General features: G+C 49.1%; 2 protein-coding genes across 5 annotated transcripts; both read right to left on the reverse strand.

Moving 5' to 3' along the window:
- Positions 1-7,085: 7,085 nt before the first annotated feature.
- Positions 7,086-9,789, reverse strand: DDN (dendrin). Its single transcript, XM_082741153.1, has 2 exons — positions 9,541-9,789; positions 7,086-9,122 (listed from the first exon to the last, which is right to left on the reverse strand). Exons 1-2 carry the CDS (start codon positions 9,747-9,749, stop codon positions 7,220-7,222), a joined length of 2,112 nt encoding a protein of 703 aa, XP_082597279.1. The 5' UTR covers positions 9,750-9,789; the 3' UTR covers positions 7,086-7,219.
- A 3,081-nt stretch (positions 9,790-12,870) lies between these two features.
- PRKAG1 (protein kinase AMP-activated non-catalytic subunit gamma 1) lies at positions 12,871-27,421 on the reverse strand. Of its 4 annotated transcripts, none has more exons than XM_082741155.1 (13): positions 27,314-27,404; positions 26,973-27,158; positions 22,789-22,837; positions 15,924-16,033; positions 15,642-15,723; positions 15,488-15,546; positions 15,299-15,344; positions 15,158-15,212; positions 14,761-14,887; positions 14,286-14,451; positions 14,095-14,132; positions 13,690-13,836; positions 12,871-13,553 (listed from the first exon to the last, which is right to left on the reverse strand). In XM_082741155.1, exons 3-13 carry the CDS (start codon positions 22,808-22,810, stop codon positions 13,449-13,451), a joined length of 957 nt encoding a protein of 318 aa, XP_082597281.1. In that variant the 5' UTR covers positions 22,811-22,837; positions 26,973-27,158; positions 27,314-27,404; the 3' UTR covers positions 12,871-13,448. The 4 variants fall into 4 exon arrangements, with proteins under 4 accessions (XP_082597281.1, XP_082597282.1, XP_082597280.1 ...); XM_082741156.1 differs by having other exon boundaries at positions 26,973-27,080; positions 27,314-27,397; XM_082741154.1 differs by lacking the exon at positions 26,973-27,158 and having other exon boundaries at positions 27,314-27,421.
- Between the last annotated feature and the right edge of the window lie 107 nt (positions 27,422-27,528).

Here is a 27,528-nt window from a genome sequence, read left to right on the forward strand (position 1 = left end):
AAGGAAGGCAGCCTGGAACAGGTTTGGCTGGCAGAGCCCCAGGCCACACAGGGACATGTTTCTGAGATTTTGGTTTTCTCATCTCTGGACTGGTGACACCAGAGTCTCATAGGGCCCTTCTGCGGTTCCACCTTTGTGTTCCTGTAGCCTTCAGATCTGCAAAATACTGGGAGGCCCTAATCCATACCAGGCATACTCTCGGGAGGTCCCTAGAGCCTCCAGAGCTGGCAGCATGGCTGTGGATGTGATGGGGGAGGTTGGGAGAGAGACTAGGAAAGGGCTGGTCAGGGAGATCAGAAAAGACAAAAGGAATCAGCCCAGGAGGGAACATCTAAGGATCATACTAACGTGGCCATACAGTAACCTTAGGGAGAAACGTGGATTTGGGAGGGTGAGCGTGCCAAAGAGTAGATTTCATGTGGAGATGGCTTCCCAAGTCAAGGGCATTGGTCTGGGGAACAGGTGTGTGTATGTGTCTGTGTGTGCATCTCTGTGTGTGTATGTGTGTGTAAAAGAGAGAAAGATAGCAAAGGAAGATTTGGGTGTTTTTTTTTTAAAGATTTTATTTATTTATTTATTTGAGAGAGAGACAGTGAGAGAGAGCATGAGTGAGAAGAAGGTCAGAGAGCAAAGCAGACTCCCCATGGAGCTGGGAGCCCGATGCGGGACTCGATCCCAGGACTCTGGGATCATGACCTGAGCCGAAGGAAGTCGTCCAACCAACTGAGCCACCCAGGTGTCCCAGGAAGATTTGGGTTTTGATTAGGACTAGATGTTGAGCTCTTTGAGGGCAGGAACTATGTCTTGGTCCCTGTTGGTTTTCCAAGACCCTAATACTGTACCTGACACTGTAGGTACTGTCCAGGGAATGGATGGATAGATGAGGCCAGTTCTTACACTGGAGTTGGGGGTCTGTTGGCTCTTCTTTTCCATAGCTGCACTTAGCCTTTTTATTCTGTCTCAGCACTTGCTGGAAAGGAAATGTCTAGACGATCCAGGGACAGTTCTTGAATGGGCACTCCTCCAACTGCGAACATTTTAAGGACCTTGGCAGAACGCAGCGCTACAGTTGGAACAGCGCCACCTTGTGGTGCCTCTTGGAAGAGCTCCTGGAGAGATTCCAGCAAAGGAAGCGGGGTTATTCCCTATGCCAGGAGGGTGAGAACACAAGGCAGGAGACCCCTTCTCCTTCTGTACATCTGAGGCTGAATTGCTGTGCCAGTGTCCCTGTTACACGATTTTATAATTTGTTCTTACCTTCTGCCAGCATTTACGGAAAGCCTGTTCCAGGTCAAGCCTGTAGGGGATATGGAGCTAAACCAAAGGCACTAGCCTTGAGCAACTCATGGTCCAGCAGGGGATTTCACAACGTAACAAGACCAGTGAAGGTCATAACCAGGCAGCAGAGAAAACAATGATATAGATGTTGAGGAGGCAACTGGGACATTCGCAGCTCAACAACTCTCTGCCCCTTCTGTCTTCTTCAATTCCTTTCACTAAAGCTTAAACGTTTATCCTTGCTTTCCAGGCCATTTCATGATTTAACCCACACACACTGTTCCCGAGTCCCTGCACCTCTGCATTCCCCAGTGCCTCTGTTCCCTGTGAAGCCTTCATGCTTTCCCACTTCTCTACCTTTGCCCATACCCTGGAATACGCCTCTTCCCCATTTTCCCCATTGAAACCCATCTGGAATGTCCCTCCCTCCATCAGGCCCTTCTAATTTCCCTTGGCAAGATGGCCTTCCTGAAGCAGCATTTTGCAAGGCTTTGGTTAACAGCATATACAGGCCGTCCCGTAGAAGGTTATCTGTGTAAGTTACTTATCCTCTTACTAGGCTTCTACCTTCCTGAGGACATGGGTTCATGTTTTGTTCATCTTGGCATTCTTTGTGGCATGGAGCTAGGGACATCAGATGTCATCATTAAGAGAAGAAAGAGGGGTGCCTGGGTGGCTCTGTGGGTTAAAGCCTCTGCCTTCGGCTCAGGTCATGATCCCAAGGTCCTGGGATCGAGCCCCACACTGGGCTCTGTGCTCACCAGGGAGCCTGCTTCCTCCTCTCTCTCTCTGCCTGCCTCTCTGCCTACTTGTGACTTCTGTCTGTCAAATAAATAAATAAAATCTTTAAAAAAGAGAGAGAAGAAAGAGATGGCGGATGGTGGATAAATACATGAGTGAACGAATGGACGGATAAATGGCTGGCTGGACCACAGAGGGTTGGGAGATGGATGGATAAATGGATAGTGGGATGTATAGATGGGTGGATGCATGCTGGGATGAACAGAAGGGTGGAGGCATGCATGGATGGATAGACAGATGGATGAAGTAATTCTTCTTTAAAAGGGACTCATCAAGGGACGCCTGGGTGGCTCAGTTGGTTGAGCAGCTGCCTTCGGCTCAGTTCATGATCCCACATCGGGCTCTTTGCTCCGCAGGGAGCCTGCTTCTCCCTCTGCCTCTGCCTGCCATTCTGTCTGCCTGTGCTTGCTCTCTCCCCCTCTCTCCCTCTGATAGATAAATAAAATCTTTTTAAAAAAATAAAAATAAATAAAAAATTTAAAAAAGGGACTCATCAAAAGCTCTGTAGTATCAGGGGCTTCAAGGAAGGAAACCCACTCTATGTGAAGACATGGAGACGAGGGACCAGTATCCAGACTGAGCCTTCCTACACTCAGTCTGGATGCACCTCAGTGACTCATCTCCCACTCCCCGAAGCCACCCATTGTCAGGGAACTGATCCTTCTCACAGGCTTGCCTAGATCCTCAGGAATGCCTTCATTAACATATATTATGTTGTACAGCCCACACTATAGTGATTTTGTGGGTTTCCTCTCCCATATCCCTTGCCCTGTCTCATACACACTCTAGACTGGAAGCTCCCTGAAAATAGGAGCCCTGTCTGAGTCCCTGGTGTGTCCCTAGGACCTGGCATACAAGCTTAATGAAGGACTGACCAGATGAGTAACCGAGGGAGTGCTCCCCTTTCTCCACAGACACTCTCTACCCACTCCCTCTGTACTCATGTCCAGCCATCTCTCCTGGTCCTCTCTTCCTCACACGCCCTATGCTCACTCCTGACCCTGGATCCCCTAAAGTCCCGGAATTATGGCCTGGTTCTTTGTTACCCATTTGCGGCTGATTGAGGGAAGTCCCAGGCCTCTCAGGAGACTGAAAGGAGAGGGAGTCCTTAGGCCCTCTAAAGCCGTATTAACCTGGCCCCATTCAGGACAGAAAAGGGCTTCCATGGAAAGAACCTGGCTGTTGGCAGGGCAGTGGCCTGTGCTAACCTGAGAGCTGCTGCCCCAAGTGGACCGCGCCCTCCTGCGTCGGCTGTCACTACACCTGACCTGTGAGGCTGTCCCAAGGTTGGGGGTGGTTGTGGCCTCCGTTTCTGAGAGGCTGGCCAGCTGGCAGACAAAGCCAGATTTAGAAGTCATTTTCACAGCAGGGTGCCTCCAGCCTCCCACCCACAGTGCCATGTAGGGCCAGTCTGAGATATGGCTCACCAAGGGCAGGCCCCCAGACCTACAGTCACTCCTCCTCTTCTCTCTGTCCCTTTCTCCCCAGATCTTTAGCAGCCAGTGCTGACTCTACCCTTAGGCAAAGATGTAAGATGTTCTGGGGAAGCAGGGTATGTTTCCTGTCACCCTAACTCCCCAAATGCTCCCTGTACACCATCCTATCATTCAAGGGACCGCGTCTCCACCCCAGGGCCCTTTTCTCCTCTTGACCTGGTCTCTGCTGCCTGCTCCTGCTCTTCCCAACCTCTACTTCTCTCCCTCTCCCCTTCTGTTCTTATATCCCCAGTACTAAAGAAATAGCTCTAGAGAAATAATAACCAGAGCTTAACCCTTGTATATCCTTTATTAAGCACCAGACATTTTTCTTTTCAAGTGCTCTTCATATTGAATGATTTAATCCTCCCAAGAAGCCTATGAATAAAAGCACTATTCATAACCCCATCCTGTAACTGAGGACACCAAGACACAGAGAGACTGAGTAACTTGCCCAAGGTCACACAGCTAGTGTGAGACAGAGGCAAGATCTAAACGCAGGCTGCCAGGCCCCAGAGTCCATACTCTAAACACAACGCTGCCCTATTTCACCGACAATGATAGCAGTGTGGGTGAACTCTTCGAAACTGACCTCTTGCTTGTTCAACCTCACAGAGGTTTTGGCTGTATGGCGGAGTCTCCCTCCACAGCGCCAGCCCCTCCGCTACCCTCAGGGCTCACCTCTTCTACCAGCCTGGAGCCCCTGGGCTATAGCAAAATCCAGGCAGATGCCCTCACCACTGCCCTAGCCTTCCTCCGTCTTCCTCCTGGGCTCAAGTCCATTCTCTTCTCAAGCCCAGAAGTCTAGGGCACACACTCCTGAGGGAGCCAGGCTCGCCTCAGCCTGCCCTCAGTTTTCACACCTGTCATTATCTGAAGGTACCCTCAACTCCAGTCTAATCAGACTGGTAATTTCCTACACATACCCTGCTTCCCCACATCCATACCTCTGTTTATGCTCTTCCCTCTACTTGGAGCTCCTTTCCCCAAATTCTATCTCAGATGCCACTTCCTTCAGGGAGCCCTTCCTGATCTCATAAAATCCACACAATCTCCCTTGTTTGACTCCTGATAATACTTATCACTTCCTGCTCACTACTGCCATTATTGGTGTGTTTTCATCTTCATTCCTCTCTTTCCTGGAGCCCAACCCAGGGCCTGCTTCCTCTCAGGTCCTCAGTAAATGCTTAGTACTTAGAATTGGTAGTAGTTAGACTTGCAGGTGAAAGGTAGACAGACTTCAGCAAACTTTGATCTCTTCCCAAGGTGAACCTCACTTCCTTTACTTCCTCCAGCAAGAACTAACTTGATTGAAACTCCACATTGTGGGTCCCAGGCAGGTTCTGAGATGAACTCTCCAGGGTAATTTTGATCACTGCTGTCTCCTCAGGTTCAGAAGCCCAGAGAGACATTCCTACATACACACATACACACTGAACCAAGGTCAGCCTGCCCCAGCACAGGGTCCAGCCCAGGGACCTCCCAAACTTCTGTTCTCTCCTACCCCATCCTGACCTGTACCGGTCGGGAGTGACATCGAGATAACTGAAGACCAAAATCATAAATGGCTTGAGAATGGGGCTGGGCTCTGAACGCTGAGCGGGAGTTGGAGTGACTCGGTAGGGATGGGGGCAGAGGCGGCCGGCCAGGACTCTGGGACTGAGTCTGGGCGAAGCCCCCGCGCCCGCCGAGTTGGCAGCTAAATTTACCCAGGCTGACTCAGCCCTTGCCCGGAATGGGGGGTGGGGGGAGTGCGCCGGGGCACTGGGAAGAGCCAGTGGGGGTGGGGTGGGGGGCAAGGAAGGAAAGTCCGACTGGGGGTGATAGGGTTGCGCTGGGAGTTTCCATCAAAGAAAGGAGTTCCCCCCCACACTAGCCCCCCACCAGGCGGGAAGAAACAGTGGAGTCTTGTGGGGAGACACAGGGGAGTGACTGGGCCGGTGAAAGGAAAGAGATGCCAAGGTTGGACAAAGGGAAGCTTAGATTTATTGAGCGCCTACTGTGTGCCAGGCACTGTGCAAGGCGCTTTACATACATTATCGCATAAAATCCTCACAACAACCCTGCGAGGTAGGTGTTTATAAACCCCCATTTGACAGATGAGGAAACTGAGGCTCAGGGAGGTGAAGTGATTTGGCCAATTCACATGGCTAGTAAATAGAGACAGAACTGTCCAAGATTGGAGAGAAGAAAGACTTCAGTGTCTGGGTCCCAAGCCGGTTGGCGTGGGTGAGTACAAAGAGGGGCTCCGCGCGCTCCAGAGGCCTAGAGGCCAGAGGCCTGCTCCCGACCTAGCACGGCTGGAGGTGGCAAGGTGGGGGACCTGCGCGCAGAAACTGGGTATCAACTGGTTAACTAACAGTGCCCGGGTAGGGGGGACTCGAGAATTAGCTACCGGGGAAATCCGCGACCTGCGCGCGCCCCGTAGTGGCTACAGCGAGTATCACACCCCACACCTACAGGCTTTTTGGACCAACCTCCCCCTTCCATGACTGGCCAAGGTTTCTGGAATAGGCAGAGATGCAAGAAAGTTTCAGGGTTCTTTCAGACGAGTGATACCACCGGGGTGGGAAATCGTGGTAACGATTTAGAGCATCACTAAGGAACACTGGGGAGGAGGAAATGGGGGAAGGCCTAAAGAGGTCCCAAGCTGATTCACTGGCTGCCTTCCCTCCCCAGCTTGGACCACCACAGGCCAGGGACAGTGACAAGGCCACCATCCTGCTCTGCCTTGAGGAGCCCTCACCTACACTTAAGAGACTGGGATAGAAGCCCTTAAACTTGCTCAGATCTTTTGCAAATCCTGGACAGTCTCTTGAATATTGAGCATGAGTGCAGGTGACAATGAAGCCATCTGAGGGACACTTAGACTCTGTTAATTTATTCCTAATTCTCTTTCTTGGCCTGTGGAGGAGAGGGTGAGATAGAACCCAACCCCCAGGACCCAAAGCATCAGGGATGAACTTATCCCAAGACAGGTGACTCCAAAGTGAGTCCTCTTCCTGTTTTGCTGGTTGTATCTGGATCCCTTCCTCTTCTGCCAAGGGCCTCTCCGTCACCTGGTTACCTCAGTGGGAAGCCTCTCCATCACTTTCTCCCTCCAAACCCCAAGATCCTGCCCTAAAGTTGCCCTATGACTATAATATCCCTGCTCCCCTACCTGATCCTGGCCAAGCCACTCTGCTCTGCTCTGAACCCAGTGCATGAGCCCCTGCTGAAGACCTTACCCCAGTGCCCTGAATGGATCAGGTATTAAAGTCTATTGTTCATCCTCACCTGTCCTGAAAAAGAAGGAAAGAAAGAAAGAAAGAAAGAAAGAGGAAAAGGAAGGGAAGGACAGGGGAGGACAGGGGAGGGGAGGGGTGGGGAGGGAAGAAGTGGGAAGGGAAGGGAGGTGGAGGGAAGGGGAGGGGAGGGGAGGGGAGGAAAGGAAAGGAAAGGAAAGGAAAGGAAAGGAAAGGAAAGGAAAGGAAAGGAAAGGAAAGGAAAGAAAGGAAAGGAATAAATCGTGAATTGGCATATGTTCCCTTTCCTTTCATTTGGGCTGCTTCTATTTCAAGTATGGGAACGATTCTGGGGAAAGGGTAGAAGGAAGTCTGTGAGGAAAGAGGACCAGTGGGCCCAAGGATGGAAAAGTGGGGAACACAAATACAAGGAAGGGCCTGTCACTGCCGCTCCCTATTTCCCTGTGGGGTCCCCTTAGTGTCCCTCGTTCCGAAGAGGGCCTCCTCGGTTCGGCTGATGACATCTAGAATCTCTCGGATGCTGTCGCTCAGCTCTGCTGTCTTCCCGCCTTCCCCGGGCCGGGGTTGCTCATTTCGCCAGGAGGCGCCCGAGGCTTCTGTGTCGCTTCCATCAGAAGAGCCGCTATGGACGCTGAGCTCCGCAGCTTCGTCCGAGTCCGAGTCTGGGGCGGTGTGCCGGCGGATGCGGGATACGGCTTCCCGCAGGGCCCCGGCGTAGGGCCCTGGGGTACGCGGCCAGCCCCGGCCAGCGCGCCGCGGGACCGCCGCCCCTTCCTCCGAGCCCTCGGCACCGACCGTGCCTCCTGAGGCCGCTGGGCCTGAGGCTGAGCGCTCTGGGCTACCCGGCTGCGGAGGAGCGTCCTGAAGGTTTACTTCGCCAACAGGGAGCCCCAAGATGCGGGAGGCGCGCTCCTCCAAGGAGGAGTCCGCGGGCTTCCCGCCCTCAGCTTCGAACCCGTGCCCTCCACCGAGGTGGTGTGAAAGGCGACTGCTCAAGAGCCGTTTCTGGCAAGGGGAGGGAAAGGCCGCGGCTCCCTCGCCCTCCTCCTTGTTGGGCTTCGATTGATTAGGGGCATCCCCCACGACGCGCGGAACCCCATCGGGCAAAAGCTGTACATGCTGGGTTCGAGGGGTTGGGACATACTGTGACCGTATCACCACGCACGTGGCGTCAATGACAAAGACGCCTTCTCCACGAGCAGGGCCACGGGAACTGCGGGGTAGGGTGTGCGCGCGGCGTGTCCCCTTCCAACCCTCCAAGGTTCCAGGTCGAGCCCCCTCTCTATGACCCAGGGACTCTCTCCATCCCGTGCCTCCTGGAGCCCAGGGTCTGGGGAGGGTCTGGCTATGTCGGGGCGGCTGCTTTTTAAGGGAGGGAATCCAGCATTTGGGGAGCCAGCTCTGTTCCCTATTTTCTTTCCCTTCCCCGGAGCCCTTGAGATGGGGCCTGGACCTGGGAGCGGGACGCGGAGGGCTGGGAGTCGCAGCGGCCAAGCCCGCAGGAGCCGTCTCCGTGCTTGGGTTAACAGCAGCTTTGGCTTGGGAATGGCCGTCGCTACCACTAGTGGCCAGCCCCAAGCTTTTCTCCGCGGCCCCCTTGCCCAAGGACTCCAGCCTCGGCCCGGCTGTTCCACAGCCTGGGGATCCCCCCAAGAGACCCCGCCCCTGTCGGAGACCCCAAGCCCCGAGGACGTCCCGGTAGATCCGAGGATCCAGCCTCTTCTTTGTGCACCCTCCCTCTGTCCCGGCCGGAATCGGAGCAGAGGCTGCAGAGGCTGGCGCCTGGGAGGGCTCAGGGCCTCGCTTTGACCCCAAGGTCCTGTGGGGGCCTTCGTAAGAAGGTGGAGCCACGTAGGGTGGCGGGCGGTCCCAGCGTCGTCGCAGGGCTGTCCCGGCTGCGCCTCTCAGCAGCAGGTGAGCCTCGTAGCTGGGGGGCCCTGGCCTCCTACCTCCCCAGGGCCCCGCCCACGCCGCCCCTGGGTCGCTCTGCGGCTGCGCGGATGGACGGGGCGGTCGCCCCGCCGGCCCCAGGCGCTCGGGTCGTGAAGGAGCCGGGGGCCCTACAGGCTGGGCCACCCGAGGGGCGTTCCGAGGTTCCGGGCGGGGCCGACCGGGGGGGCTCCTTCGGGCCCCACCAGCCTTGCGCCTTTTTCGCTCGGTCTCCTTGGCCTCCCGCTCCTGCGATGCCGCTTTCCTTTTTTCTTGCTCCCGGGCTCGGGCCTCGGCCGGGGGCCCCGCCCGCCAGTTGGTCGCCTCCTGCAGCACCCTGGAGGCCCAGGGACGGCGGGGCGGCGGCTCAGGGGATCCCGGGCGCGGCCCACACCTGGGACAATGAGCAGGAACCCAGGTGAGCAGTTTGTGGGGGAAGGGAGCCGAGGCCCGGGGAGCTGGGAGCCCTGGAGACCATTTGGGGCAGCCGAGTGGAGGGGTGTGTGTGAGTGTGTGCCCGTGTGCACGTGCGTATATGTTAGGGCTGAAGTCGAAGGCGGACTCCTCACCATCCCTCCATGCACACTTTAACAGCGTCTGCCCCATCTCACCTCCTGCCCTTTCTCACACCCACTCCTGCCCCCCAAAACAATGCGGGAAGAGTCAGGCCCCAGGCCTCGGAATGGGGTAGGGGGAGGCGTGGGAAAGAGAAAGGGGACCGGTAGCACTAGCTGGTGCCTGCGGGGAGGTCCGGACCCCACTCCCCGCCCCACCACTCTCTTCCCAACACCCGTCTCCTCTCCTTCACTCACGTGCGGCTCTGGGGCCCTCGGGCCCAGTGGCTGGCTTGGAAGTCCATGGGCTGTCGAGGAGGGGCGCGGCGACTATAATGACAGGAAATAGTCTTCACTTCGATCACCAGCAGCTTGGATTTCTGCACCCAGAGGCAGCTGCCAGACTCCTCATCCTGGGGCTCCCGGGGGCTGTCGGGCCCCTCGGAGAAGAGCTGGCCATCCAGCATCCTGCCCCACCCCACCCCGGCCCCCCACCCTCCCACCCTCCCCGAGAGCCCCCTCCCAGCCCGAGGAGCCGGCGCCCACTGCAGAGCGACGGGCCCAGAGACTGGGGACTATATATACCCGGGCACACGTGTGTGCCTGTCTGTGTGTGTGTGCGCGCGCATGTGACACGGTGCGGCGCGGACGGCACAGCGCTGCTGCCTCCCCCATGTGCACGGCCGCCCCCTGGGGCCCGGGATTGGGCGCCCCTTCCCACTGTTCATGTCCCCCAAGCCTGATGGGACCTGCGCGAGTGGGCAGGGGACTTCTTATTTTTGCCAAGCTGATGCTGCCCTTCCCCCACCCCCATTTCTTCAACCTCCCGGCCGTTTTTAACCCTTCACTCTTCTGCTTGTGGGGTGCCCCACCACCAGGGTTCTGCCACTGACTTCCTGCCTCGGACTTCAGTTTCCCTAACAGGGAGGTGACAGGAATGGAACTCAAGGTCTCTGCCTGCCACTCTCTGCTGGTTTCCATGGGGTTGGGGTGCAGGGGGTCTATTTTTAGCGGCAGTGGCTGTTCGGGTGCAGAGAGATGAGTAACCAGCTTCCATGCGGTGGAGGGAGGAGGCGGTGGTTTTCACGCAGCTTTTATGTGACTCTGGGGGAGAGCTGCCTCCCCAAGCTCAGAAAGGGTGACCCCCACACCTTTAACTCCTTGCCCTCTGAGTGTTGCAGCCCAGGGCTGCTGGTAGGACACAGGAGTCTGTCTTGGCCATCAACTGTCCCACGTTCCTATTCTAGATGTTTGTCCTTGGTCATGTATGGAGCCCTCTCCCCACAGCAGGCTCTCTCCCCCAATCCAGAAGCCAGGATCTGGGGGTCATACTGTTCTGTGCCCACACAGCTCTGCTCAGCCCTATGGAGGACAGACTAAGGTACTTATGCATTTGCACTCTTTCAGAACGGATGGAGGAGGAATGGTGTGCTCCCTTGGCAAAACCAGTACCCTAGCAACTGAAATGATAACGAGTGGCCCCCGCTTCCCAGGATAGAGCTGCCCATCATCACCACTACCACAATGCCTAGCTCACTTAGCCCCCACCTGAAGTTTTGCTCAAGATACTCACCTTTTACACTCATTCTGCCCAGGGGCAGGGGGTGTTGCTTACATCCACATGCTCCCTCCCCCCAAGCCTACACCAGGTGTCCCCTGATTCACCATGGTAATGTTAGTGGCAGCACAGCCCACGCCAACCCTTCCATGCAGAGACTTAGCAACCATCCTGGCAACCATGGCAGCAGCTCCAGTGGAGGGGAGGGGAGACAGGAGGTGGGAGAAGAGTGTGTATGGCAATGGTTCCTGAGGAAGAAGGGATAATTTGCCTCTTTTGAGAGGAATAGTTAAGAATAGGCTATGAGGCTTTGTAATTTTGTTCCTTGTCTTTCTGCTCCATTCTCAGATTTTGAGACTGACTGGGCTTTAGGGGAGAATGGGAGAGGCAAAAAGATCATGCAGCCCTTTGGGTACAGACCCTTCCTTCTAAGAGGATGGGGCCTGGACGATTGTTGTGGCAGAGACTGACTTCATGAGAACCAGAGCAACCAAACCCAGGCTCCCTCCTCCCTAATATGAACCCTTAGAGATAACCCAAACAGCCCCTATGCCCTCCATTTGACCATACTCCCTCCCCCACTTTTCACACCTACCAGCTGCACTCTGGTGGCACTTTGCTTGAAGATGCTTCCTTCTACCCAGGTCCCACCAGAGTCCTAGGGCTTTTTAAAGCCCTTGCCTCCTCCCTAGACAAACCCTCAGTGATGGAATGTGACATAAGAAGACATCTGTCCTCTCCACCGTGCAGTCACCCCCACATGCACAAGTATACCCGAATTCTAATAACTTGGAAGCCTCCCTCCCCCAAGTCTGGGAATGTGCTGTGAGCTATGAAGAGGGGAATGCAGAAGCAGGGGCTTTCTCCAAAGCCAGGAAGGCAGCCCTGACAAGCTGCCTTGACACTTTTCCCCATGAGCCATGAGGAAGCCTACTTTGGAGGAACCGGTATGGTATGCCAGGATTCATCAGAGTTCTTAGGTAGGTAGGGGCTAGAAGTCCTCCAAGATTACTTCTGGTCTTGGACAGGAAATGGTTTCAAAACTGCAAGTCAGTGGTGAGACGGTACCCCAAATCTGGCTCAGGCCTCGGAAACTAGCAGTCTTTATGGTATTTGGTTTTGACTGTTTGGTTCACATGGTTTCAGCATTGGTGGAGTTTGCTCTCCACCCCCCACTTCATTCTCACCTTGGAAGAATGGTAAGGCATTTTGTAGGTTCAAAGACAGTTCCAGCTCAGCAAAATTCAAACAGAGTCCAACCTTCCCTAAGAAAAGTTGATGACAGTAGCACATCTCTCTGCCTAAAGGAGACCCTCAGTCTCTCTACTCAGATCTAACACTGTTAGGAGATTTTCCTGGGGTCTCAGCTATGGTTCAGGCAGAGGGGAAAGTAAGGTAATACGGAGAATTGCGGGGGAATAGGGTGGGAAACAGTTATGAATGGAAAGTTGGAAAGGCAGTAAGTCTAGTGTAGTGGTAAATAGCAGGAGCTCTGGGGCCGGACTGTTTGGGTACAAATCCTAGCTCTACATTTTCCTAGCTGTGTGGCATTGGCTGGTTACTTAGCCTTTCTGCCTCAGTTTTCTTTTTTTTTCAATCTGTAAAACTGGAATCATATCTACTATTTTCCGAGGCTTAAATGAATTAATAGATGTAAAGCACTAAGAATGGTGCCTGACACAGTTTTACATATATATGTGTGTGTATATATGTATGTGCCATTATTCCTGTTGCTAGTAATGGGTTGAAGAAGCCATATGAAGTAGAACGGTCAATGGGGCACCTGGGTGGCTCAGTTGGTTAAGTATCTGCCTTTGGCTTAGTCATGATCCTGGGTCCGGGGATCGAGCCCCACACTGGACTCCCTGCTTGGCAGGGAGCCTGCTTCTCTCTCTCCCTCTGCGCACCATTCCCCTTGCTTTGCTTTCCCTCTGTCAAATAAATTTTAAAACATCTTAAAAAAAACATGTCGAACAGTTGGAACAGTAGTGTCTATGAAGTGCAAGAATCAGACACTGCAATACCATGAAGAGGTTCCTGTCATTTTAATTAGGCTTGCCATGAAAAGTGATAGCCTCAGCTAATCGCTCTGCCCTCCTCCTCCACATAACCCCCATCTCCCTTCATTTGCACATAGCACAGGAACCCAACGACCCTCCTCCCTACAATCCTCCTACTTCCCATTATGGGAAGAAATGTCACTAAATGGACTCAGCCTCCTCCATACAGCATGAAGCAGGATGAATAAAAATATCTTTAGGAAGAGTTTTGTTGTGCTATTATCTTAGGGTGGAGTCAGGGACAGAGAGAGAGGTGAGGTCTGGGGATCTCTTAGAGATCAGAATTGGCCTGAGGGGCACACAGCCCATCATTCACCCAGAAAGGGGGCTCCATCTAAGAGGTCAAGGGCTAGGATGGGCTAGGCTGTGTTAGGATACGGATAGCTAAAAATCCATTCTCCTTCCTCTCCCCCAACCCCCCGCACCCTCCCTAGCTCCCAAGCAGGGAACAGAGTCACAATTCTCAAGGTTTCATCCATGATTGCTAGAACGTGGGGCAGGCAGTGAGTGGGGCATATCCCCTGGTGCTGCCTGACCCCTTCCCCAGCTCAGGGCTTCTCTCCTCCTGTGAGCACCAGGGCCTGCAGGATGTCAGACAGAGATACAATCCCTTTGACCACGTCATTCTCATCAACCACGACAAGTCGGTGAACCTGCATGGAGCAACAAGGGAGAAAAGGGGTTTAGTGATAGCCTCAGTTAGGATGAACCCTGCAACCCTTACCCACCTTGCCAAACCCCACTCTCAAGCTGCACCCCCAGCTCCTTCTGAGTCACTGGCCTCCCTACCTCTGCTTCCACCAATCTGTTGATGATGGTCTCCAGAGTCTCATGCAGGTAGCACTTGAGGACTCCCTCAAAGTAATGGGAGCGATGCTGCAAGGCTTTGGTCACAGACACATCTAGGTTGTTGTAGGTCTTTTCTGCTGCCAGATTCTGGGGAGAGAGAGGAAGGTGCTTGCAGGGAAGCAAGGAAGTCAAGCCCCCAAACCCTGAGCCCACCTGAACATACCAGAGGGATTCAGGGCAGTTGTTAGCCACAAACCACACCCAACCTATTCCTTTTCAAACTGGATTTGAAAACTCAGAAGCTTCTAAAACCCTTAGGTCCCAGAAGAGACTCAATTCTTCTCCCTCTCCACATTCAACACCCCACCCCTTTCCCTACCTCCCAGCCCCTCCGCAATCACTCACGATAACATCAAACTTGGAGTAGATGTCCACCACACGCCCTAAGGGGACAGAGGCAGTTCAGCAAAGAGGATCTGGCATCCCAGGCTCCCCCTGCCTATAGCATCACCCTTCAGGCTGAGCTGAAGGACAGGAGATTTCCCAGAACCACCCTGATTTCTCTGGAGCCTTCCCTCTCTTGCACAATCTCTCACCTTTCTCATCTACTACTGGCAGTGCTGAGACTCGATGTTGTACAAAGATCCCCAGAGCCACGTAAACAGGGGTGGTGGTGCGGACCATAGCAATGTTGGCATAGGTGCCAATCTGTAGCTCTTCCAGAGATTTAGACATGAACTCTGGCTTGGGGAACTCAGTGATCTGAGGAGAGAACCATCAGGGTCATCTTCAAGAACCCCCCCACCACCACACTTTGTTACCCCTCCAACCCAGTATATAAGAAGTAAAAACCAGGGGCATGCAGTGGCTCAGTCGCTTAAGTGTATGACTCCTGATTTCAGCTCAGGTTATGATCCTAGTGCCCGGTGTCAGGCTCTGCATTGGGTGTGGAGCCTGCTTAAGATTCTCTCTCTCTCTCTCTCTCCATCTGCCCCCCGACTCCTCTACCCCTGCTGTCTCTCTTTGGGGGGGGGGGGGGAAGGAAGTAAAAACCAAGCTGAGGACACTTACAAACAATTTGAGGAACTTGAGGATGCGCTTGTGGGTGAGGATGTATAAGGTGTTGCCTGATTCCGGGTCAATAACTGGCAGCCTGTGGATCTTGTTTCGAATTAATGAAGAGACAGCATCAAACAAGCTGTGGGAAATTGGGCATAATGGTAAGTCCCACAGTGCTGAGCTTGAGAAGAGTAAATAGCTTCTAAGAGTATGTTTATAAACAGGGAAAACTGGTGATTGGGATAGGAGAGCAGTGTTCAAACTAGACCTTAAGAGTATGTGAATGTGTGTGTGTTTGGGAGGAGAGTCTTGTTTCTCTTCTGCCCCTGGATCTTTAGGTATCTAGGGCTTTAGCTTCACTGGTGGCAAGGCTCCTCCCCTTATGGACAAATGGATAGCTGGAACTCACCTGGCATTAGGAGAAATGCAGACGAGTGGTTTGAAGGAGTCCTGTAGGTACACCTCTGAAGGGAAAAGGGAGGTCCACAAAATACCAGTATGGAAAACTCTCCAGCCTTTTCCCTTTTACCACCCCCAGTTCCCTACATACCTCTCCAAGTTTCTATCTTGTGTTCTTCTAGCTCATAGATCTGTACCTGGAAGCAGAAGCACAGAACTTGAGACTTGATCTCTCTACTTCAAGGACCCCTCGTTGTTTGCTTGGAAGAAAGGAACTAGGAATGAGGGACTTTGGGTAGGCAAAAAAGGTTTGGTCATTGGGCTTCGGCACCAGTCTTACCAAGGCTGATTTATAGTAGCGATGCAGGATATTGATGAAATCAGTGATGGTCAGCATGCCTAGAAGCCAAGACAAGATTCCTCAGCACTGCTCAAAGCTCTCCCTGCCCAGCACAAGGTGCCAATAATACTATGTTCCAGGAAATTCTGCCTACCTACAAAACTTTGCTTCTTACTATCCCACAAAGGTGCAGCCCGTACACCATTAGTCACCAAAGCAAAGAAAGCTTTCTTCACCTGTAGCCAAAAGAGTCATGATCACAAAGGAAAATTCACAGGGCGCAAGACTTTAAAAGAACGGGGGTTGGGTATGTTGGGAAAAACATGAAACTAAACCCATATAGGGACAGGGAAATTACCCTTAGGATGACATAGGATGAGAGTTTTTGAACCAGAGGCTCCTAGGAAGGGGGATGGGAGAAGAGGATTTCACCCACCTGCAGGGAAGTGTCAAATACAACCAATTTGGAGCTTGTGGGAATCAGGTCATAGCAGCGATGAGACTTCATGAAGGAAGTATACACACTATTGTTGGATTCTGGGGTCTCTGCATAGGGTGGGATAGTTAGAAGCTTCCTTCCATGCAACAACTCACAATCAACAGAGGCAGAAAATAAAAGTGTAGCTGTTCAAATATTTATAGCCTGATTTTTTTAATAAGGCCCCTTTTCTATCTGTTTTGTTCTTACTGTTCCCACAAAAACTAGATATACTCCTTAGAAACTATTTCATCCAACCCCCATATCCAGGTAGGACTCTATCTATTGGCTCCTCAGGCAAAAGACAGCTACTAAAACAGAAAATCTATTAATAGCTTTCATTAACCTCTTCTAGCCTAAAGGTTTTTTCTCATCTTTAACTCAAATTTCCCCTTTCAGGTATTTAAGTGCATTTTCACTTGTTGTCTTTTCTCAATTAAGACGTAATTAAGCTTCTTAAAATGCAAGTAAGCTTCTTAAACTTCTTCTAAGATCTGCAGATGAGAAAGTCATGGTCCAAGTTGGGCTGTTTCAGATCAACACTCAGTTGAAGCCCAGTGCTTAATTAACCTGGCTGCAAGCGCCCTGACAGTCCATCTTGGGATGACCCCGTGAATCAAAAATCATCCATTTACTCTAGACAAATGGGAGAGCCTGGCTGTGTTCACCTGTCTATTCCTCTGATTTTAATTGCTTGCTCTAAACTGGAGAAGCAACCCAGAAAATAATAAACTTGAAGGTGCTATGTACTATGCTATGTGTACTTTAAAAATATCACATCATTTATTCCTTATGACAAACCTGTAAAGCAAATACTGTCCTCATTTTTCAGATGAGAAAACAGGTGGGAAGCAGATAAACTGCTCAAGGTTGCACCATTAGTAAGTGGCAACACAGACTTACACACAGACCTGATTCCAAAGTTCACGATCGTAGTGCTCGCTTCAGCAGCACATATACCAAAGTTCATGATCTTAAATGCTATGACAGGTGTTTTTTTTTTTAATTTTTTATAAACATATATTTTTATCCCCAGGGGTACAGGTCTGTGAATCGCCAGGTTTACACACTTCACAGCACTCACCAAAGCACATACCCTCCCCAATGTCCATAACCCCACCCCCCTTCTCCCAACCCCCCTCCCCCCAGCAACCCTCAGTTTGTTTTGTGAGATTAAGAGTCACTTATGGTTTGTCTCCCTCCCAATTCTATCTTGTTTCATTGATTCTTCTCCTACCCACTTAAGCCCCCATGTTGCATCACCACTTCCTCATATCAGTATGCCAGGTGTTTTTAATGTTTAAGATTTTACCCATTAACACAAGTATAAAAAGCCAAACCTAGAGATTTTTTTTTTAAGAAAAACTGCAGTCCATGTCACCTACTGCCCTGTCCTACCCCTACCCGAATTGATTATTTTGGTACTTATATCTAGGTCTATAAATAACAACCTTTTCTTTTTTTAATTCTTCCATTTTGGGGCATTATCTATTATCATTCAAGCAATATGAGAATTTTTAGTTCTCCTTCCTACTAGGACCCCAACACAAACATGTACTTCCTATCTCCCCATTCTCCCAGAAATTATGTTGGCTACATTAGTATTAAAATAACTTTGACGGAATTCCTTTTTCGGAGTGAAGCCCAGTGGTAAACTCCTGACCTTTTTTTTCTTTCTTTCACAACGTTGTTTTCCCTGGAGTTAATAACTGTCTTGTCTTTTTGTTTTTATAACTAATTCAAGTATTCATAACTAATTCAAATGTTCATAACTAATTCAACCCCCAAACTCTTCATCAGTTGTTTAAATCTCTTCAAGAAATTCAGAAACTTGGGGCGCCTGGGTGGCTCAGTGGGTTAAGCCGCTGCCTTCGGCTCAGGTCATGGTCTCAAGGTCCTGGGATCGAGTCCCGCATCGGGCTCTCTGCTCAGCAGGGAGCCTGCTTCCTCCTCTCTCTCTCTGCCTGCCTCTTTGCCTACTTGTAATCTCTCTCCGTCAAATAAATAAATAAAATCTTTAAAAAAAAAAAAGAGGGCGCCTGGGTGGCTCAGGGGGTTAAGCCTCTGCCTTCGGCCCAGGTCATGATCTCAGGGTCCTGGGATCGAGTCCCGCATCGGGCTCTCTGCTCGGCAGGGAGCCTGCTTCCTTCTCTCTCTCTCTCTGCCTGCCTCTCCATCTACTTGTGATTTCTCTCTGTCAAATGAATAAATAAAATCTTTAAAAAAAAAAAAAAAAAAAAAAAAAAAAAAAAAAAAAGAAAGAAAGAAATTCTGAAACTAGATAGTCTCTCAATTTAAACCACCCAAAGAAGTTTCTCGTGAATCTTTTGACCTGCTCAAATCTGGGCTGGTTTGCTGGTGTGCACAGCTGTCTTCCAGAGATCTTCATTCATCACCATCCAGGGGCCCCCTTTCATGTCGTTTTTGTATTGGCACTTCTGTGTCCTGTACTCTTGTGTTTTCAACTTTCTTTCTTTTTTTTATTACTTCCTTGTTTTGGTGATATACATCTTCCTGTAGCTTCCTGAGAAAGGGTGCATGGGAGGTAAATTTTTGAGACCTCACAGCCTGCAGATATCTTTATTTTACCCTCACCTTTGATGTATAATTTGGCTGGATATAAATTCTAGGTTTGGATTTATTTTCCTAAAGAATGTTGAAGGCACTGCCCCCATTGCCTTCTAGTTTCTGGTGTGTTGGAGAGTCCGAGGCAATTCCAATTCCTTTTATGTAACATGTTTTTGTTTGTTTGTTTCCTTTCTGGAAGCTCAGGATCTTCTTTGTTTCCACTGTTTTGAAATCTCATGATGATTGTGCTTTGGGCAGGTCAATTTCATCCACTATGCTGAATACTCAATGAATCTTTTCAGTATGAAAACTAATGTCCTTCAGTTCCAGGAAATGTTCTTGAATTATTTCCTTGATCATTTCCTTCTCTTTCTGTTGTCCTTTTCCTCTTTCTGTAACTCCTATTATTTAGAAATCAGACTTCCTAGACTGACCCTTTAAGGTTGTTTTGTTTTGTTTGGTGAGTTGTTTTTGTTGTTATTGTTGTTAAAAATTTCTCTTCTAGTTTACACTTCTTTTTCTTTCCTTTACTTCTTTGATTTTGGGGGCTTTTTAGAAAGATTTTCTTTTTTAGTAATCTCTACACCCAACATGGGCTTGAAATCACAGCCCCTAAGATCAATAGTCAACTGAGTCAATCAGGCACCCCACTTTGTTTTTTGAGGGGGCAGAAGGGACAGAGGGAGAGTGAGAGAGAGAATCTTAAGCTGTCTCCACACCCAGCACAGAGCCCAACATGGGGCTCGATCTCATGACCCTGAGATCATGACCTGAACTGAAATCAACAGTCAGACGCTTAACCAACTGAGCCATCCAGGCACCACACTTCTTTGATTTTTAGTTCTACTTTTTGGGAGTCTTCCTCCACTTAATTTTCCAAACGTCCTACTTAGTTTAAAATTTTTCCTATTGTATTTTTAATGTCTAAGAGCTTCTCTTTGTTTTCTGAAAATTCTTAAAAAAAAAAAAAAAAGAACAAGACATCCTCTATTTGTTGCATGATGGAAATAGGTTATCTGAGTATATATTAACATTAATTTTTTAAAGTTTTCTTCTCTGTGCATTGATTTCTTTCTGTTGTTTTTTCCCTCTGTTTGTTCTTCGAGGGGGCAGTTTGAATCACTTTTCTTTTTATTTTAGAGGCATTTTTTAGATCTCTGGTTATCCTTGGTTTAAAGGAGCAATCAAACCATATTCTAAGAGTGCAGTCTCTCTCTCTCTCTCTCTTTCTCTTTTTAAGACTTTATTTATTTTGGAGACAGAGGACAAGAGAGAGCAGAGGGCACAAACAAGGAGGGGGAGAGGGAGAAACAGGCTCCCCGCTGAACAGGGAGTCCAATGGCTGGATCCCAGGACCCTGAGATCACAACCTGAGCTGGAGACAGATGCTTAACCAACTGAGCCACCCAGGCGCCCCAAAGTGCAGGCTTTAAAGTTGACTGGTAGCTCAAATGTACACATAAGTCTTATTGACTATGAGCTGTGTAGATGGAGAACATTCAATACTTTTATTTTTAGGGCTTTCCCTTCAAGGGGATTCTGCAGAAGATTATTTACTCAATTTTGTGCTTAGAGGGTGAAGACTTCTGTCAGCATTCGGGAAATTAGATTGGGGAAAGGACTGGGATCTCAGCATCCAGTGTAGTTCATTCATGCTCCTGTGTTTAGTATAGTACTGCAGCCCTCAGCTGGGCGGACCTCCTCTCCAGACGTCCAGTCCTTTTTTTTTTTTTTTTTTTAACAGATTTTATTTATTTATATGACAGATCACAAGTAGGCAGAGAAGCAGGCAGAGAGAGAGAGAGAGAGAGAGGGAGAGAGGAAGCAGGCTCCCTGCGGAGCAGAGAGCCTATGCGGGGCTCGATCCCAAGGACCCTGAGATCATGACCCAAGCCGAAGGCAGAGGCTTAACCCACTGAGCCACCCAGGCGCCCCAGACGTCCAGTCTTTGCCAGAGTTGGGAGGAGTTTCCTAGCTGCACTCAGCTAGGGAGTAGGAAGTCTCTGAATCTAACTGCTTCTTAGATCTTCAATTCTTCTCTTGGCTTTCCCTGCTGCTAGTTTGTAATTCAGTTTTCTCAGGTCTGCTAAATGATTTACCACTCGTGCATCTGTTTTCCCGCTTCCAATTACTAATGTCTCCTCTCTTATTCTCTCTATTCTGGTGGGTTTCTTCCTTTGGAAAAAAATTCTTTTGTGGTGGTTTTAGTAGGTTTTGTGAAGGAACAAAAGTAGATGCATGTATTCAGTCCACTATCTTTGACTGAAGCCTACTATTGTTTTTCAAGGAAATCTCTTATGGCCACGTGCTGCTGGCCTATGTTGGTCTCCAGTGTCCCACATCCAGTGTCCCCGATCTGGGGGACATCCGGGAACTCCCCTGCCTTGCCCAAGGGGCTGGTTTAAGGAGTTCCCAAGAACGTGCCTTTTGATGCCAGTTTAAGACATGCTACACTGACAGTTAAATACCATCAATTTAGGCCATAGACTTATAAACACATTTGATTTAGCTTTCTCGGTATTTTAAAAATTATTTATTTATTTATTTATTTAAATTTTTTAAAAAAGATTTTATTTTATTTTATTTTGACAGACAGAGATCACAAGTAGGCAGAGAGGCAGGCAGAGAGAGAGAGAGAGAGAGAGAGAGAGAAGCAGGCTCCCTGCTGAGCAGAGAGCCCAATGCGGGGCTCTATCCCAGGATCCTGGGATCATGACCTGAGCCAAAGGCAGAGGCTTTAACCCACTGAGCCACGCAGGCGCCCCTTTAAAAATAATTTAAATCATGGGGCGCCTGGGTGGCTCAGTGGGTTAAGCCGCTGCCTTCGGCTCAGGTCATGATCTCAGGGTCCTGGGATCGAGTCCCACATCAGGCTCTCTGCTCAGCAGGGAGCCTGCTTCCTCCTCTCTCTCTGCCTGCCTCTCTGCCTACTTGTGATCTCTCTCTGTCAAATAAATAAATAAAATCTTTAAAAAAAAATAATTTAAGTCAGTTTCTCAATTGTAAAAATCTGGAGATTGAGATAAAAATCCAAATTCTGAGCTTCTTTCAAAATCAGATCTTAGGCCTGAATTTCTGAAGAGTGATAACTGCCAAGACCTAGAAAGTTGCTGCGTCCTTTTAGATGTGACAAGATCTATAGGTTTTCGTAGTGGTATGCACCTACAGCACTGCTTGGTTCACAATTGGAGTTTTTGAGCCTTGCCTTAGTGCTACTGCAGATGTACTCAGAAACATAAAATAGGCACTAGTATCATGCGGCAGTACTCAGTTACGAAGATATTACCCAGATAATTCAAATATGACTATGTTAACCTTTTAGGATACCAACAAAATGAAAACAGAACATTTAAAAATTCTTGTGGAGAACTCATAGATCCTTAATAATACGTCCTAAGATCTCAGCCCATATTTCAATTCTCTGAGAAAGTGTGTACTCTTTATGCCATCAACATGTCCTGGGAAGACCTAGAGGTGTTCCTGGATAAAATCCTTTAAGGGAGGGGTGCCTGGGTGGTTCAGTGGGTTAAAGCCTCTGCCTTCAGCTCAGGTCATGATCCCGAGGTCCTGGGATTGAGCCCCACATCGGGCTCTCTGCTTGCCAGGGAGCCTGTTTCCTCCTCTCTCTCTCTGCCTGCCTCTCTGCCTACTTGTGATCTCTGTCAGATAAATAAATAAAAATCTTAAAAAAAAAAAAAATCCTTTAAGAGAGGCACCTGTAAGTTCTGCTTCTTTCTAGATCGTCTACAGCTGGACCCTACCATTCTAACCAGTTATTTGTGCAGGTGCTAGAACTGCCTTCTCCTCTGCCCTGGATTTTAGGGTTTAGTGCCTCTATTTCTAGATTAGTTTTAAGGGCTTTCAAGGCCTTTCTATAATTTCTCATGTACACTCAGTGGCTTTAGTGAGCTCACTGGATGATAAAATCCTAGTGGCATTGTTTCAGGGCTAATCAGAAAATACCATTCACCACTGATACATGGTTAGCCGGCCCAGAATTGCCTATGGAGGTTTTCCCTCAAAAATTTCAGTGGTTTGATAATTGAAAATATTAATCATTCCCATCCTGCCCAAGATTTATTCCTGGGTGATCCTGCCAAATTACTAATCCTGACTGGTATGGTTTGGCACATTATCTGGCCCAGTTTTGATTTTTCCCAGGGGGCATCCTGAGAGAAATTCAAAAGCATCGCTGAGGACAAGTTAGGATTGGGCTATTGCTTTCGTAGCAGTTTCCTTTCTTCAGTAAACTTACCTTGAAGATGCTCATTTTCCATAGCTGGGGAGCTATCTGAAGAAGTGACCTGGAGAGACAAGAGGAACAAAGATTCAGCCTATCCGGGGCTCCATCCATTTTAGCCGAGCATGATGAGAAGGGCTAATGAACTAACGATGTCATTTAAAGCACTATGAAGCCCACTTAAAATATTACCTCATTTAATCATAACAATCCTGAGGTAAAAACTAATTAGAAAACTGAGGTTCAAGAAATATTAAACAGGGGCGCCTGGGTGGCTCAGTGGTTTGGGCTGCTGCCTTTGGCTCGGGTCATGATCTCAGGGTCCTGGGATCGAGCCCCGCATCGGGCTCCCTGCTCCGCAGGAAGCCTGCTTCCCTCTCTCTCTCTCTCTCTCTGCCTGCCTCTCTGCCTACTTGTGATCTCCGTCTTTCAAATAAATAAATAAAATCTTTAAAAAAAAAAAAAGAAAGAAATATTAAACAGCCTGCCCAACATCACATGGCTGGTAAGGGAGGGGTACAATACGAGTTTGAACACATATCTGTATGGTTCCAAAGCCTATGCCCTTAACCACACTGCCTAATGAAACATTTGACGTAAAAGCTTAGACTAGAAAATCTGAGAGTCCACAAGGTTCTCATAGATCTACTTAAAAAAACATGGAAGCCAGAGAGACAATACTGCTTTCCTCCAAATACTAAATCTACTCTTAGACACTAGAATCATAGACATACCCCTTTACCATTAAGAGAGGACCACATCAGGGGCCTAGTGAGTTAACCGTCCAACTCTTGATTTCAGCTCAGGTCATGATTTCAGGGTCATGAAATCAAGTCCCACATCTGGCTCTATACTGGGCACAGAACCTGCTTAAGATTCTCTCTCTCTCCTCCACCACCCACCCTTCTAGAGAAAGAGAAAGAGAGAGACAGGACCACATCTGGGGAGGATCCCAGCAGCTGACTGTTACAGAGAGTTAAAGTTTGACTGACTGAGGGGTGGAAGAGGACAATAAATGTTTTGAAACTGGGAACCTGATTCCTCTTACTGCCCTTATGAGTCAAAGGCTCCTACAACCCAGAGGATGCTGGTTTTCCAAGTTGATTTGACCACGACAGTCTGACATCAGAGAACTTTGAATACAGAGAAAGCTTCAGAACCATCTCTGGGCTCCCTCAAGTGGGAACATTTGGAAATTTTCTTGTTATCTAGGAACCCAGGAGGGGTCATGATAATTTTAATCCGCTGGAATCAACAGTTTTGGCTCCATTTGTTCTGGGTAACATACCAAAACTAACTTAAAAGTCGTACTTCACCTACATAGCTATGTATTAACATGAAATTGAAGGCCTTGGCTTGAACTTGGTAGGTTGGTGATAAACAGGGTCAAGTTTGCAGGACAGCTCTAAATTTCCCTCCTCTCATGGGCCAGGGTGGGGGCAGGAGGGAAGGGGAATAATCTCCCTCTTCTGTCTGGACTGCATAAGACTATCAGCTTGGCCCAGCATTTTGGCAAGGCTATCGGAACATACTGCCTCATCACTTTTAAGTGGGAGAGAGGGCTGTTCAGTGGTAAAGATACACATGGGATAGCGCAGTCTCACAAAGATCTATACAAAGACACAGAAACAGCTACTTGTGTAGCTGTTTATTATACCCATCATATAATACATACTGCATTGTGCTACAGTTTTTTTGTTCTTTATCTATCCAAACAGGTTTTAAATTCCCAGAAGCTAGAACTGTTTTATATTTCTTTGTATCACCCACACCACTTAGCATGGGGTTCTGCACATAAATCTCAACTGTTTTGCTCTTTAACTCTCAAATTGATAATGATAATGCATACTCCTGTGAAGAGAGAGGCCTAAGATTAAGCTATAGAGGAAAAAAGTGATGTACAGCTAGAGATACAGAAACCTACACAAGAGAGTAAGGCATTATTGAATATGACTTTACCTTTCTGCCTGTTTCTCCACGCAGGAGAATAATTACTTCTCTCTGCTTTTAATAGCATAGGAAACCTGGGAAAGTACCACTATAACACAAGTACAAAATATTATGGAGACACAGGCTAGATCTGACACATGGACTTACAGTTTCTTCTGAACTCCTGATCCACATTTTAAAAAATATATATATATTTATTTATTTTAGAGAGAGAACATGTACATGCTAGGGGGAGAGGGAGAGAAAAACTCAAGCAGACTTGGCACTGAGCACAAAGCCTGATGTGGGCTCACTCTTATGACCCCAAGATCATGACCTGAGCTAAAAGCAAGAGTCGAATGCTTAATCAACTGTGCCACCCAGTTACCCCCAATCCACATTTCTGATTGTTTGCTGGAATGCCACAGATATCACAAAAACTACTCAAACACTTCAATACAAAACAGCATCTGTCCTTTCATCCTATTATTCTTACTGGGGTTCCCTTCTCTGTTTTTTTGCATTGCTCTCCTCTGAGTGCCTAGAACTGTAGTATTGATTTCTCCAAGAATGAGCTATGCCAATATGTCTGCTTGGACTTGCAGGGCAGGGCATGACCTAAACTTGTCCTTAATGTCTACCAACTAAACTGATATGTTAGAAATGTCTCAAATCCATTTCTCTCCTTTCCACTTTCAGTTTCAACTTGGCTTTTACCTCTCACTTCTGCAACATTCTCTAAACTGGTCTCCCTGTCCAAAATCTATCTCCTTTTCATCCTTCATGCTTCCTCCAAGTTCTCTCACTAAGCATCTCAGGTCTGTAAGGAACTTTTATCTCCAGCACCTAGGAGGTCACTACTTTCTAAAGTGACTCCATCCATCTGCAGAAGCTGCTAAGAACATTCCTAAAGCACACTCCCTGCTTGGTTCACAGAGCATCCATCGCTCCCCTTATTACAAAACAAAGTTCAAACTTAGTGTGGTATGCTATACCTTCAACCTGACCTCAGCCTACTTTTCCAATCTTTTCTCCCAAGCAAGCAAAATCCAAAGCTTGAGCAACATCAAGCCACTGGCTCACCCCCAATTAATCTCTACATACCCGTTTCTGTGCCTGTGCTCACACTGTTCTCTCAACCTGCAATGCCCTCTCCTAGGTCCATAATAATTTCCCCTTCCTCTATGTTTCCACAGTCCTTTGTTTGCATCTTGATGATAGCATTCATTACAGTCTACCTTCGGTAACAGCTGTCATTGGTTTGCCCTCACCCCCACTCCAGGCAGGCTGAGCATTTTCAAAGCAAGGGTTTTCTTTTCTTCTTTTTAAGACAATTTCTATCCCAAGAACCTAATCAATACAAAAAGTGTGAGGACTAAATTAGAAAAGCTATGTAAAAATGTTCTGTAAACCATACTACATTGACAAGTAAGTAAAATAAAAATTGATACATTATTTTGCATTTAATGGACTCAGACCTTTTGTTAGTCTTTATTATTATTTTTATTTTTATTTTTAATGTAAACTCTATGCCTAACATGGAGCTAGCACTCATGACCCTGGGATCAAGAGTCACATGCTCTCCTGACTTGAGCCAGCCAGGTGTCCCAGACATTTTATTTTTGTTCAAACTTCTCTTAGTCTGTAAGAGCTGACTCCCTTGCCTGGGTGCCCAACTGCAAATCACTTGACCACTTCTGTCTGTTTTCTCCTTTCTTGAGGGACAGGACTTCTCTGCAGGCAGAGAAAGGGTGTGGTAAAGGAATTACTAAAGGCATAGGACTGACCCAAAGAAAGATGAACCTGCCAGTAACAGATGATAAAAACCAAGACACGGAAGAGTTACTCTGCCTGAGGGAGGATATATGGCTCCAGAGTATTAGAAAAGGCTCCTGATCGTCACACTGGATCCAAACATGTAAAAGGCTACCTGCAGCATCTCTGGGAGGATGACAAAGACCTGCCACAACTGGTAGTGCCTGCTGGCCAAGAATGATCTGTGCCAACACGCATGCTTAGAATCGCAGAACAGGGCATAACCTAAACTTGTCCAGGGACACAGCGGCCTCTAACACTGAAAGATTCCCTCCTTCAGGGAAAGCCCACTTTTCAGTCTTATTAAGGCAATGTGACTTCGCTAGACACCTCGAAGCAGTATAAAAGTCTTTCCCACCTCCCTCCTGCCAGGGACTGCAGGGCTCACACTCAAGACAACCGGGGGCCAGGTGCTACCTTGCAAGCGGGAGACCCTCAGAAGCCCCCTGCCTTACCCAGGAAAGCCGGATCACAGCACAGCCCTGCACTCTCTGGCAAACCTCTGAAGGTTTGAGGTGCTAAGAGGAAAGGAGGTCCGAGATCGCCGAGGTAGGCTCGGGTTCCTAACCGAGAGCAAAGAGTCACTGCCAGCTCGGGCTGAGAGTACCACGGACGTGAGGTAGGCATCGCGCGGCCCAGTCCTAGATGCGCCCAGAGAAGGAGCAGAGGGGCAGGGTCACGGCATAGGACAGACACCGGCTTCTCGTGCAGCGTCGGTCCCTGCTCAGGCCACCCTGTCCCCTAACGGGGGTCTCGGGCTCCACAGCGCCCCTCGCCGCCCTCCCGTGCTCCTCACCGTCTCCATTTCAAGAGGCGCTGACTGGGTTCGCTCGATTTAGGAAGCTCTCTGATAGCGGGGCAGAAGGGGCGGAGGGGGCAGAGGCCCCGCCCCGCATCCGGTACCGCGACACCACTTCCGCCTACGTCAGATATACGCAAGCCAAGGGCGGAAGGCGGGGACACCACTCTTCCGGCGTGGCCTGGCCTGCGTAACCGCCCTCCCCTGGGTGC

Source organism: Mustela nivalis (assembly GCF_964662115.1).
Source record: "Mustela nivalis genome assembly, chromosome: 7".
Classification (NCBI taxonomy): domain Eukaryota; kingdom Metazoa; phylum Chordata; class Mammalia; order Carnivora; family Mustelidae; genus Mustela; species Mustela nivalis.